Source organism: Hylobates moloch, unplaced genomic scaffold (assembly GCF_009828535.3).
Source record: "Hylobates moloch isolate HMO894 unplaced genomic scaffold, HMol_V3 SCAFFOLD_1, whole genome shotgun sequence".
Lineage (NCBI taxonomy): Eukaryota > Metazoa > Chordata > Mammalia > Primates > Hylobatidae > Hylobates > Hylobates moloch.
Genome location: NW_026652276.1, coordinates 222,073,491 through 222,087,466, shown reverse-complemented (window position 1 = coordinate 222,087,466; position 13,976 = coordinate 222,073,491). Strand labels below are relative to the sequence as shown.

At 41.7% G+C, this 13,976-nt stretch overlaps 1 protein-coding gene across 6 annotated transcripts; it reads left to right on the top strand.

Moving 5' to 3' along the window:
• The first annotated feature begins 3,925 nt into the window (after positions 1-3,925).
• On the top strand, positions 3,926-13,027 carry MRPS33 (mitochondrial ribosomal protein S33). 6 transcript variants are annotated; one of them, XM_032761955.2, is made up of 4 exons: positions 3,926-3,970; positions 4,592-4,654; positions 8,247-8,488; positions 12,659-13,027. In XM_032761955.2, exons 3-4 carry the CDS (start codon positions 8,274-8,276, stop codon positions 12,762-12,764), a joined length of 321 nt encoding a protein of 106 aa, XP_032617846.1. In that variant the 5' UTR covers positions 3,926-3,970; positions 4,592-4,654; positions 8,247-8,273; the 3' UTR covers positions 12,765-13,027. The 6 variants fall into 6 exon arrangements, with proteins under 6 accessions (XP_032617846.1, XP_032617844.1, XP_032617852.1 ...); XM_032761957.2 differs by lacking the exon at positions 3,926-3,970 and adding an exon at positions 4,213-4,335; XM_032761953.2 differs by lacking the exon at positions 4,592-4,654 and having other exon boundaries at positions 3,929-3,970.
• Positions 13,028-13,976: the final 949 nt, after the last annotated feature.

Here is a 13,976-nt window from a genome sequence, read left to right as displayed (position 1 = left end):
GACAAGATAGGCTAGGTCATGCTCCAATAACAAACAACAAATTTGTATGACTTAAAACAAAGGCATGTGAATTAAAACAACAAAGGCTCCTTTATAATGAAAGCTATATTTCCATTATGGCTGGTGGAATAGGATCAGCCCTTCATAACGACTCAGGAGCACGGGCTGACAGAGCAACAACTCTGTCTCAGAAGGGAAGGAGAGCTCTGGAGTTTCATCAGGGTAAATAACCACCTTAATCAGAAGGTGATGCTTCACATCTGCTCATAAGTCATTGGCCAGAAAAAGTCACATGGTCCTAACCAATCTCAGAATTCTCATGAAATACAATCTAGCCAAAGTGAAAGGAAATGGAAAAGATTTGGTGAACTGTATCAGTGATTATCACAATACATTTTCACATTCATTGAACAACACACACCAAATCTAAAATAAAATTGCGTATGACTTTTGCGCAGTTTATTCCAGTGCAATGTGAAAAATATGAAGGTACCTGAAAATAATCTGTATGATATTTATAATGATCAGTGTCACGGCCAGGGGCGGTGGCTCACATCTGTAATCCCAGCACTTTGGAAGATGGAGGCAGGTGGATCACCTAAGGTCAGGAGTTTAAGACCAGCCTGGCCAACATGGCAAAATTCTGTCTCTACTAAAAATACAAAAATTAGCTGGGTGTGGTGGCAGGTGTCTGTAATCCCAGCTATTCAGGAGGCTGAGGCACAAGAATTGCTTGGACCCAGGAGACGGAGGTTGCAGTGAGCCGAGATCACGCCACTGCACCCCAGCCTGGGCAACAGAGTGAGACTCTGTCCAAAAGAATAAATAAATTAATAAAATATCTGTCACAAAGCTCTACTACTTCAGCTGTTCAGAGCTGCTTTCCTTTCCAGATAATGATATATCCTATGGAGAAGTACTGAGACTAGCTGAAAAGAATTGCTTAGGTTTAAATATACGGGAAAAAAAAAATTGGCTTTGATACTTTCTTCAATGCTGCTTTGCTCTGCTCTTACCAGATTCTCCTTCAAAAGCAATGCACTTTTCAACAGAGGATGGAAGAGATCTGATGATTAAAGGAAAATTACTGTCACTCTTACCACTAACATTCACACAGTATATCTGATTTCAGAAAATCACAACAAACCAATTACCATATTTCTGACAGTCGTACTTCACCCTTAAGTTAAATATATGTAAGATGGGAAGGGACATGAAGCCTAAGAAGGGTTGATGGTGCCTTGATTGATCATTAGAGGAAGCTTCCTCCAAAACATTTTGAATCTTCCTTTCATTTGTCATCCTGGAAGGCATATCCATCACCGAAGGTGTGAGGGATATACCTTTCTTTTGTAAGGTCCAAGAAGTATTGCAAATGCAGAAGTAAAAAAGAATCTACATGATGCTAAGAAAGAGTACTTACGAAAATACGGTATCTGTAAATTGATTTACTTAAAGCAATAAATATTCCCCTGCCCCTTGGACTATGCCACACCATAAGAACTTTAAGTTGATGTAGCTTTAATTCTTGCCCTGCCTAATGACAAAGAACATTTGCCAAAGAGTATGATGAATAATGAAATCACTTAAAGTAGAGGCTTTCCATTTTACCACAACCTACAGCAAGAAGTATATTTATATTATGATCCAATGCACATATACATATTGTTTCATGAAACAATAATTACCCCTACTACACATGATGCATTTTGATATTTTTTTATCCTAATGTCTTTCTTTTCATGCTGGTCTCTATTCACTAAATTGATTTCACGGCCAACTAATGATTCACAGCACACAACTGGAAAACATAGGACTACAGAAAATAGAAATATATAAGGGAATATCTGATTTATAGAGCAATCTCTGATTATAAAAAGTGCTCTTAAAAATGCGTTACCTTGGAGGTGTAAATGGGTAAGCCAAGGTCTGGTGAAGTCAGTATCCATAGGAGGTTCGATTTTATTCTATTCATTTCATTTTTCCATTTCTAATGTTCCAACTTTCCTATTGATCAGTAACAGTCTCTGATTGGCCAATTTCAAGGGCTTACTCCTTCCAATCCTGTGGTAGGCTAAAACTGTTCCCCAAAGATAACAGATTCTAATCCCTGGGACCTGCAAATGTTACCAGATATGGGGAAAAGGCCTTTGAAGATGTGATTAAATTAAGGATCTTCAGATTGAGAGAGTATTTTGGATTAGCTCCATGGGCCCTAAATGCAATTACACATTCCTAAAAGGGAGGCAATGGGAAGTCTGACACACATAGTGTAGGCAATGTGAAAAGGGAGCAGAGATTTGAAGATGTTGGCCTTGAAGTCTAAAGTGATGTGGCCACAAGGCAATGAATGCCAGCAGCCACCAGAAGCTGGAAGAGTCAAAGAACTGATGCTCCCCTAGAGTCTCTGGAGGGAACACAGCCCTGTTAACACCTTGATTTTGGCCCAGTGATGCTGATTTTGAATTTATGGCCTCTAGAACTGTGAGATAATAAATTTCAGTTGCTCTACAACACCAGGTTTGTGGTATTTTATTATAGCAGCCTCAGGAGATGAATATGAACCCCATGAAATTGACTTAATAAAAGTGATAATGCAAAGTACCTAAACAGTCACCTGAAATTCTATATACCTAGCTATGTTCCAAGAAAGATTTATGGTAGCTTATAGTAATTCACAAAACACTGATAACACCAATAATTCATAAGTGAAAAGGAAAAAACTGAAAGGATATACAAAACGAAGCCAACAAGGTTTATGCAAAAAAAATATATATATATATATAGCTCTTGCCTCGAGCCAATTAAAATTTGGCTTTAAACCAGCAGCTTACACGTAAAGGAAGTCTTCTTGTTTATATGATTCAGTGGCCATTACATAAAAACAAGCCAACTCCACAGAAACAAGTGCAAAAGACAAGATGAAATTTCTCCCAGGAATTTCACTCCTTAGGACTTCTTTTTTGGACTGTAGCCATGCAGAGGATACTCATTACCCCTTTGTAAACTTAAATGTAGTCACTAGACCCAACTTTATAAGGCTGTTTACTATATCATATAGGCTGATAACATGTCAAAACTTAACTTGATAAAAGCAAATCCTATAGCATAGATTGATTAGACGTCAAATTCTAACTTAAAAGTAAATTCTGTAGGAGGAAAGAGGGTGTAAATACAATACCCACTAGGTAGGCAACTCACTACCGATATTAATTCCAGGGCACATTTTGAAATATTTATAAAATGCCTTGAACGATGCTCAGAAAACGAGTACTGTTTCCTCACCCAAACTATCAAACATTGAGTAAGTGCTGCATACAATGCCTATGGGATGTGGCTTGCTTGAAAACAGATTTAGTATGGGGTGAAATACTCACAATGTTTTCTACTATCTGCCCAGCGAGGTCTAGATTAACTACTGAGGAGACAAACGTTCCATCCCCACTCCCTGAAGAAGCTCCTGGGTCAATGGGGGAAAGTGCTCCTAACCCAGTAGCAAGGAAGGCTTGCAGCTGGTGATCCTAATTAACTATTATTAGAGGATGAGCAGATAGATGGAAGGTGAGGGGGATGGCGCCGCAAGTCGGTCAGAAAGACCACACGGCACACGCATCGCCATTGCTTCAGAGCTTTTGGAGGCAGGTCTGTAGCCATTCCCACCAAAATATACTACCGAACCCTGCAAGCCCTTCCAGGAGAGCCAGACCTCCCTAACCCTCCCCAGCCCACCACCTCCCCCGGTCCTCCGCACAGGCGGAGGCGCTAGCCTCACTGCGCAGGCGCCAGGTACACCTCGGAGGCCTCAAGAGGGGGAGCCAGTAACTCCGGGTCGTTCACTAGGGCTCCGCTCTAGCCGCCAAGCTTCCGTTTCTCTACTGCTCCCCGCAATAGTTGCCGGCGCGAGCTTAGAGCCGGGTAGGGGGCGGGCCTTCCGGGACGAGGGTGCGTGGGTGAGGAAGGTCAGGTCCAGGTAAGGCTGTCGGTGACTTTTGGTGGTCTGCAACGAGGGGCGATGGTTGTAGAGGTCTACGGGGGTCTCCAACCTTATAGAGTCGCCAGGAATAATAGGGCGAATCCATTTCATTAGTGACCAGCTCGGGCGGCTCACGTGCATCACACAAATAACTTGGCCTTTTTCTGCCTCAGTTGGGGGATTTCTTAAACGTAGGATACCCGCGTTTCCGGTGCCGTAATTTCCTCTCAGGCGCAGTTACTCTCTTCCAGATTGGTTAACAGTAGAAGGCTCAGTTTCTCTGCTCACCACACGGCCTTCGGCACTGTAGCTTTGGGTGGTGGGCTGCAGATTAATTTTGTAACCACCTTAAGAAAAATACGGTAAGGTGATATTTAAGAAAAATATTTGCGAAATGCGCTCCCGAGTCAGACATCGGTTGACTTGACAGTACTACAGTTTCCATCACAGTCAGGCATGATCGAGTCAGGTGGAGAGAGTTGAAGATTGTTCTTGCTGAACTGAATGCAGCTAATACATTTTCAATGCCGTTGATGCCTCTATGACTCCTTAAAATAATCGGTACCGGGCTTTTTTTTTTTTTTTTAAGCATTCTGTTGATATTGTTTTTATGTTTAGATTGTTTCTATGACAACGTGTGTACACTGTATGTGAGTTCCTTGGATCCTGATGGTTATTAAGGTAGGCACTGTGCTGTGAATGTTGCATATTAGCTTCGCGTCGCAGGCAGTGTGACTGTCCTCGTGTAGTCGATGAGAGAACCTGACAGAGAATAAGCACCATTACAAAAACGACGTGGCCATTAAAAGGCAGAGGCGAGATTCCAACCAGCTTTTTTATTCTGCAGCTGGTGCGTTCTGCTAACCAGTGGTTTTTGGGAAACTGGAGAAAGCTCTCTCCCAGAACAATTTACACACACACACATACGTACACATATCAGCATACAAATTTACACTTCCACTGTTTTCAAAACGCTGAAGCACATCCAGGTTAAGAACTCTTGCACTTCATCTTTACCTTTCAAAGAGAAAAGGCAAACCTAATACAAAACCACTTATTGAAATAATCTTTTAAATGCATCAGACCTATCAAAAAGATCAAAGAAGTTTGCCCTGTTGTGCCAAAGTAAAAATATGGGAATTTTCTTCTCATGTGGGCTTAATTTGTTTTGCTCAACACATTTGAGTAATTTGTTTTTGCTTAGCATTTTCAGCTCCAGTTAACTTTTTCCATGATAGTACAGTTTTCTTTAGTTCACGTTTAAAGAAAGGCAACACTTAAAGTGACTTGTTTTGTACTCCCTGAAAATGGTTTCATGTGAATCAAAATATAATCGACATGCACATTATAAGAAAAGCTCCCGTGTCATTCTTCGTGAGAGACATGTGTCTGTGCACTGTGGAAGGAAACAACAAAGCAGTGTCATTGGTAATTGTTAAAACCACTTTCAGTTTCCTCCTGTTTAGCAAGTGGGCCTTTGTTTCTAGTAAGGGATTCAGGTTTGAAGAGGCTTATTCCTCTGTCATAAAACTTTAGGACTTGGATTTTGTGATACAACCATGTTCCAGCCAATTCTAGTGTGACCTTTTTACTTACAAGTTATGTATCCCAGTAATTTGCCGCATTCCAAAATGGGCATGGAGATAACAGCAGCATCCTGTGATGGCCTCAGTGACTACTGTCCTACTGAGTCCCTTCCTCCTCCTGGCTACCTTGTCAAGTTACCAAGGTGCTGGTCCTCTCCCTGTGTTTCTCTGGCTGTCAGTCTTTGTAAGTGAGGTCATCATTCCAGGGAGGCACAAACTTTTTACTATATGGAGTATGTATCTGTCTCTCTGTCTCTCTCTCTGTTTTAAACATGATTAAGAATAAGGAATAAACAAATGTGTCTATGTAGAACATATGAAAACCAAACTTACAGTTCTGGTCTCATTCTTTTTTGTAAGTTAGCATTTCTACTGAGTGCCACTGTTACTCATTTTTGCACTAGTCCTGCAAGCTTTGTTTTCAGAAAAGGAAACTCAGATTTAGAGAGGATGAGTAACTGTTCACAATAACCCAAGAATTAAGTGACAGAGCTAGTAGTCAAACCTAGGCCTCAGGAATCCCTGTTGCCTCTTCATTTACAAATAAAGGGACTTGGAATTCAGAACAGATTTTCCTGAAAACACTGTAACAAACTGATAGTTCCCAGACCAGCTTACAGATAACTAACTGTGGAAATACTGTGCAATTACAACAGAAATCTATTCTGATGCCACAATGGTAATTAAGCAAAACAAAGCAAAGTTGATGAAGAAACTGTTGTTTTTCAATCTAATGTTTAGAAAAAGATAAAGGGCAAAGGAAGAGAAAAAGCATGCAAAGAAACTAGGTGACTTCTGGACATTTGCAAGGCTTTTTAGAGGTTTATGGCACTGATTTGTTTATACATTAAACTGTTAAATGACTTTTTTTCACCTTGAGACTATAACCCTAGTCATAACAACCCCCCCCCCCAACCAGAGTTGGGAAAGAAGTGAATCAGGAAACTGAGACTGCTGAATGGAAAAGGAAGAACAGGCTTGTAGGTGATCTGCAGATGGTGGGGAGAGAGGGGTGGACGTTGGATCTGACAGTTCTACCATTGCCAGCCTTCAGGTGGCACTGTTGACCCAAGATTGCTTGGTTGGTGTTCTGAATGGTTTTGAGGTTGACAGTTGGTTTGAGATCAGCCTCTGCTTTTTTTCTTTTTCTTTTTTTTTTTTTTTTTTGACACACAATCTTGCTCTGTCACTCAGGCTAGATAGAGTACAGTGGTGCAATCATAAGTCAGTGTAACCTCAAACTCCTGTGCTCAAGTGATGCCCCCCTCCTCAGCCTCCACAAGTAGCTGGAACTACAGGTGTGCACTACTACACCAGACTAATTTTCTTATTTTCTTTTTTTTTTTTTTTTATCTGTAAAAACAAGATTTTGCCATGTTGCCTGGACTGGTCGTGAAGTCCTGGCCTCAAGCGATCCTCCCACCTCAGCCTCTCAAAGTACTGGGATTATAGGCCTGAGCTACCATGCCCAGCCTCCTCTATTAATAGATCTTGAAGCAGGCATTAAAACCTACTTAATTTAAACACGGTTTGTTTTCTTGCAAGAACTATTTTGAAATTCACTTGGCACCATCTTTATGTAGGAGGGTTTTTTGGTACATTTCTCCCATTGGTTTTTCAAGGTTTATGCCTTTTTCCTGCTTGCATATCAGCACCTTTTCATCTCAGCTGAACTGTTTCCCAGGATAGTCTCTGAGTCAGCAAAGATTTTCATCTCACTACTAAAATTTCTCATAAATTGGTATATTCTGCCAACAATAACCCCTACGTCTGGTCTAAACTGAGTTGAGATAGTTATTCCACCAGCAGCTTTCTTGATTTTCATGTATCCCCTGTATAGTTTTTTATGTCTATTAGCTGTAATTTGTGCATATCACGGATATCATTCTTATACCCATTTCAGTGTTGTATGTCTCTGAAGAAAAAGCTACTGTTTTCAGCTGATAAGAACTTAGCTAGTTTGCATTAAAGCAGAATATATAAGATGGAAGATACAGCCAGTAACCTCACAATTCATACATGCCTTCTATTTAATAAGAAAATGAATCTTTTGAGCTATTGGATTTATTTCTATAGGGCTACTGTCTGTTCGTTTTTCCCAAATGGCTCTCAGTCTCTAGGCAAAATTCAGTTCAGTAACCTGGAAGCCAAATGACCTCATAACTCATTAGCAGCTCTCAGAGCCTTCTGGAGCCCTTGAGGAGAACAGTGTTCAAAGGACTGATAGTAAAGACAACAGCATAATTATGTCTCTGCCATGATTACACCTTTTGATGGCAAGCAGTCAGCATATTAATGCTGCAGATTGCTTAGGTGGGTGTTTTCTGAAGGTATAATAATGCTGGACTAGGATAACTTGTTTCCCTGTCTTCTTCATCTCCAGCCTACAAATAGGTAAACTGACTGTCAGTAAATAACCTGGTGAATCACAGAATAGTTGGTTGTAAAGGAGGCAGTACAGCAAGGAAGTAATAGCATGTAAACACAAAATGCAAAAATCGCAACTGTAAAGCAAGGAAAGGAAATAGCCATTTGGACTGTGGATACTTCTCCACTCCAAGGCATATCCTGCCAACACTGCACTGATCCATGAGTGGCTTGCTGTGTTTCCGTTTTCTAACATGTTCATTAGCTAATCTTGGAATTTCTTACCCTAACCTGTTTACCTTTCTTCTCATTTTCAATAGGAACTCTAACTCCTTGCCAATCAAGAAATGTCCTCCCTTTCAGAATATGCCTTCCGCATGTCTCGTCTCAGTGCCCGGCTATTTGGTGAAGTCACCAGGCCTACTGATTCCAAGTCTATGAAAGTGGTGAAACTGTTTAGTGAACTGCCCTTGGCCAAGAAGAAGGAGACTTATGATTGGTATCCAAATCACCACACTTACACTGAACTCATGCAGACACTCCGATTTCTTGGACTCTACAGGTGATGACAAACACAAAGAGGGACCTATGAGAGACTTTTTTTCAGTAGATCAGAAAACGAAAAAAATTAGCCTTTCTATCCTTGTAGTTTTGTTCTTATAATAGAGCCCAGGTAGTTCAAAAGGTACAGTTTGCAAGAGAAAGGCTTCTTCCAAAATACCCATAATGGAGAGACCAAAAAAAAAAAAGAAATTCATGCTTGTTGGAAGATATATTTTAATTATGTCTACAACATGACTAATGTTGAATAGATACTGAGCTGTAGAGAGGTGTTTAATAATTTGTTAATCTAAGAGCACTCTAAAAAGGATGCCAAGAGGCCGGGCGCGGCGGCTCACGCCTGTAATCCCAGCACTTTGGGAGGCCAAGGCAGGCAGATCACGAGGTCAAGAAATCAAGACCATCCTGGCCAACTTGGTGAAACCCCGTCTCTACTAAAAATACAAAAATTAGCTGGGCGTGGTGGTGCATGCCTGTAGTCCCAGCTACTTGGGAGGCTGAGGCAGGAGAATTGCTTGAATCTGGGAGGCGGAGGTTGCAGTGAGCCGAGATCGCGCCACTGCACTCCAACCTGGCGACAGAGTGAGACTCCGTCTCGAGAAAAAAAAAAAAAAAAACAATGCAGAGAAAAACTGGTCCAAGTACTGAGGAAGAAAGCCTCAGAAACACCAAGGTTGCCAGGGCAGTGGGCTCTTGTTAGCAGATGAACAGAGTCCCTGACCCACACCTGATCTGCTGCTTAACTGGTATGTGGGAGCCTTATTTCTCTTCTGGTGGCATTTTTGTTGACATTTCTTCCTACTCTCTTCTGGCATTTTTATTTTGTACCCTTTTTGACATATTAATTTGGTCTGGATAAGCTGTAGTTTGCCTTTAAGGATAATACGTAAATCACACAGGTTCTTAACACCATGTGTTTGTATGTGTGCGTATGTCTAGGAAGTAGGGGCTTAGGACTGTGTGCATCTCTAAAAAAAAAGATCAGGCCAGGCACAATGGCTCAGGCCTGTAATCCCAGCACTTTGGGAGGCCGAGGCAGGCAGATCATCTGAGGTCAGGAGTTTGAGACCAGCCTGGCCAACATGGTGAAACCCCATCTCTACTAAAATACAAAAATTAGCTGGGCGTGGTGGCACATGCCTGTAATTCCAGCTACTTGGGAGGCTGAGGCAGGAGAATTGTTTGAACCCAGGAGATGGGGGTTGCAGTGAGTCGAGATCACGCCACTGTACTCCAGCCTGGGTGACAAAGCAAGACTCTATCTCAAAAAAAAAAAAAAAAAAATCAAATACCTATGTGATCCTTTTCATTAAATTATTTTTTTGGCCAGGTACGATAGCTCACAGCTGTAATCCCAGCACTTTGGGAGGCCAAGGCGGGCAGACCACTTGAGGTCAGGAATTCAAGACCAGCCTGGCCAGCATGGTGAAACCCCATCTCTACTAAAAATACAAAAATTAGCTGGGCTTGGTGGTGCATGCCTGTAATCCCAGCTACTTGGGAGGCTGAGGCAGGAGAATCGCTTGAACTCAGGAGGAAGAGGTTACAGTGAGCCGAGATCGCACCATTGCACTCCAGCAACAGAGCGAGATTCGATCTCAAAAAAAAAAAATTATTTTTTTAATTACCTAACTAATACATGCACATTACAAAAGAATTCGAATAGTACATAATTGTATAAAGTTAAAATACCTACCATCTTTTTAAAAATTTAACAAGTTGTAATTGGACTTGTCTTTGGGCAACAATACTAAAATTATTTGGAACCATTTATTCTAATACAATAGAATTAATAGTACAGCATAACATTCATTCCAGATCACTAAAGATTGGTACATTCACTATCCAGTGGATATTTCTTACGTACCTTCCACGTGCAGGCACTTAAGATGGCACTAGGGGAACAGCGGTGAACATAATAGATGTGCTTGGTTAATAGAGGTTACAATCTATGACATGTTTTGAATGTTTGGAATTGCTTTGGGACTGCCTCTCTTGCCATTAGTCTGGGATCAAAAAATAAAAACTAATTTTATTATAACCCAAAATAAAATATTGGGAGGCAGATATCTTGAGGAGAAAATTATAACCCATGAAAAAATCACATTCAGTTATTTTAATTTATCTTTTTGCTGCTGCTGTCTGTTTGTTTGTTTGAAAAATAAAGACTTAGCTATCTTTGGGGACAGGGAAAAATAGTTATCCATAGAAAAACAAAATTATTTTCACGTAGTCACTAGGTATGGTAAATGATACCTCTAATGCTAGGCCTCCTGTGGCATCAGGCAGGATGAAACTAGACAGTCTCCAATAAGGAAAATATTATTCAAAGACCTGCAAAAGAGGGAGGGAAGCACCAGTTCTCAGAAACAATTGATTCATTCAGTTAACCAGGTGCCTAGCTTGTATCATCAACAGAGACAGAGTCGCCAGAAAGCTTTCTTTCTGTCCAACCGTTGATGAGAATGAAGGAGGGACAGAAGAGGGGGAAAAAAAATAAGTAAATTATATGATCTGTTACAAAGTTGAACATGCTATGGAAAAAAATAGTAGAGCCGGCTGAGCAGGATCCAGAGTGCTGACGGGGCCTGCAGTAGGTGGGGAGAGGCCAGATTACAGGATGAAACAGGACAGTCAGGGTCAGCCTCATTGAGGAGTTGAGGTTTAAGCAGAGGCTTGAAGGTGGTGAGTGAGCCGATTAGGACTTGGGGAAGAGTTTGCAAGGCAGAGGGGCAAGAGCACAGCATAAGGCCTTGAGGTGGGAGTGTTCCTTTCCAGGAGGCGTGCAGGTACCGGGAGGGTGTGGGACTGGAGACGGATTGCAAGGGGCTGTGAAGCCATAGTAAGGACAATGGCATTTGCTCTGGTTGAAATGGGGAGCCATTTGCAGGGCTATGAACAGGAGTGGCATGATCTGACATATATTTTAGAAGAATTACACCAGCTGCACTGTTGAGAATTATTTGGGGACACTCACCACTAATCCCAAAGAGTCGTATACTGTCCGTGATGTTCATGGATAGCCTAGAGAGTTAAAACTTAAGCTCAGCACACCCCTATTTTACATTTGATTCATACACTATTATTATCCATACTTTACAGGTTAGGAAACTAAGGTGCAGGGAGGTAAGGCCACTTATCCAAGGTGACAGATCTAGTAAATGGTGGAGCCGTGATTTGAACCCAGGTTCACATGGAATCCAGAGCTTACATGTTTAAACACCATACCAATCTTTAGGTATCTGGGCTTAAGATGTGGACTTTTTTTTATAGTATAAGCAATCATCAACTTCTATGCCATCAACATACTTACATAGTCCTGGCTGCTTTGATTCCTTTAGTATCTGTCTTTTGATTTGGCTTCCTTCTGCCTGAGCCTTTCCCCAGCAGCCTTTTTTTTTTTTTTGAGATGGAGTCGCGCTCTGTCGCCCAGGCTGGAGTGCAGTGGTGCAATCTCGGCTCACTGCAAGCTCCGCCTCCCGGGTTCACGCCGTTCTCCTGCCTCAGCCTCTCCGAGTAGCTGGGACTACAGGCGCCCGCCACCACGCCCGGCTAATTTTTTTGTATTTTTAGTAGAGACGGGGTTTCACCATGGTCTCAATCTCCTGACCTCGTGATCCACCCGCCTCGGCCTTCCAAAGTGCTGGGATTACAAGCGTGAGCCACCGCGCCCAGCCTCCTCAGCAGCCTTTTTGTGTGAGTTACCTACTGCCATTAAGGTTTCACCATGTTGGCCAGGCTGAGCTTCCTCCAGACCTCACCCCATTCTGAGTAGATGCTAGTTCCTAGGGCAGTCAGGGTCTCTGTGTAGCTATTGAAGCTGATACCCACTTTGTCTCCTCTCTGTTTAGTCTTAGTGTTGCAGGGAAATTTGGGGTAATCATTAGTATTGTGTCATTGTTATGTAGGTTTATGTAGGCTGACCTGGGAATTTCACTGCAGCTTGTGGCAGTGTTTGTGTGAGGGGAAACAGACTTACAAGTGAACTTTTGGAATACACTGCATCTCTATGTTAGGGCCTCCCTATACTTTTTGTTCACCAAGCTGAGCATGTGGCCAACTTGTAAAAGTCAAAGATCGATAACCAGAATGACCTAAGAGAGCAGTGCTAGATTAGTGTACTTTTCTACTCTCGTAAAAATAACTGGTTAATTATTTTTTCCTTCTTCAGAGATGAGCATCAGGATTTTATGGATGAGCAAAAACGACTAAAGAAGCTTCGTGGAAAGGAGAAACCAAAGAAAGGAGAAGGGAAAAGAGCAGCAAAAAGGAAATAGTGTTGGTCCCTCAAGAGGGAGAATTTCTTCCTCAGTGGCGGAGAGAAGAAAGTGCATTTATTGTCTTTCCACATATTGGAGGAGGGTCATCTTCCTAAATGAAGTTTATTTGGAGGAACACAGTCATCTCCTTGGTGAAATCTTATCCAGTTACATTGTGGCTGGTTTCTTGAACACATTCTAACTGTGCAAAATTATTTTGGCCTTGGCCGTGTAATGTGAGGTTTACCTGATTCTCTAATGAAATAAATACCTCAGTTATTGTTTGATGATTTGTTTGGGGTGGGATGGGATGGTGGGGGAATGGAGGAGAAACCTCATTAAGTGAGTGTCCTATAGTATCCTCATTTCTCCCTTCTTGCTTACTCACTCACCCAGCCCTAAACTTCTTTCATCTTGGGCTCTTCAGCCACTGTCTCCACCACCAAGCTCACAAACTTTTTGTGTGTCTTCACCTACTCCTTTGAAAATCTATTAAGATGAATTTGTAGAGTATCTTTTAAAAGGAAGTATTGAATACCTGCTGTATACAAGATATTGGGGCCCTGGTAATACAGGTGGTTAGCAAGAGAAATACTCCCTACCTCATGTAAGTTTCAGTCTTGTGGGAGGGACTAATATTACATAATTACATACAATTGTATTACATGCTACAAAGGAAAAAGACTTCTATAAGAGCATGGATGGATGGATGAATGCAGAGAGAGATAGCCAGAAGCCCAAATCACATTAGGGAATTTAAAGAAAGCTTCCCTAAAGAAATGATATTTAAGCTGGGCATGGTGGCTCACACCTGTAATCCCAGCACTTGGGGAGGCCAAGGTGGGTGGATCACGAGGTCAAGAGATCGAGACTATTTTGGCCAACATGGTGAAACCCTACCTACTAAAAATACAAAAATTAGCTGGGCGTCGTGGCGTGTGCCTATAGTCTCAGCTACTCGGGATGCTGAGGCAGGAAAATCGCTTGAACCCAGGAGGCAAAGGTTACAGTGAGTTGAGATACACCACTGCACTCCAGCCTGGCAACAGCAAGACTACGTCTCAAAAAAAAAAAAATTATATTTAAGCTGAACCTTGAAGAATAAATAAGAGGTTGCCAAAAGGAAAATGGTGAGAAAAGTGTTTGAGGCAGAGAGTACCATTTGCAAAGCCCTAGGGTATGAAGAAATTGTCTGTTCGAGGAACACTGACTTGTTCATGGTTGGCCATA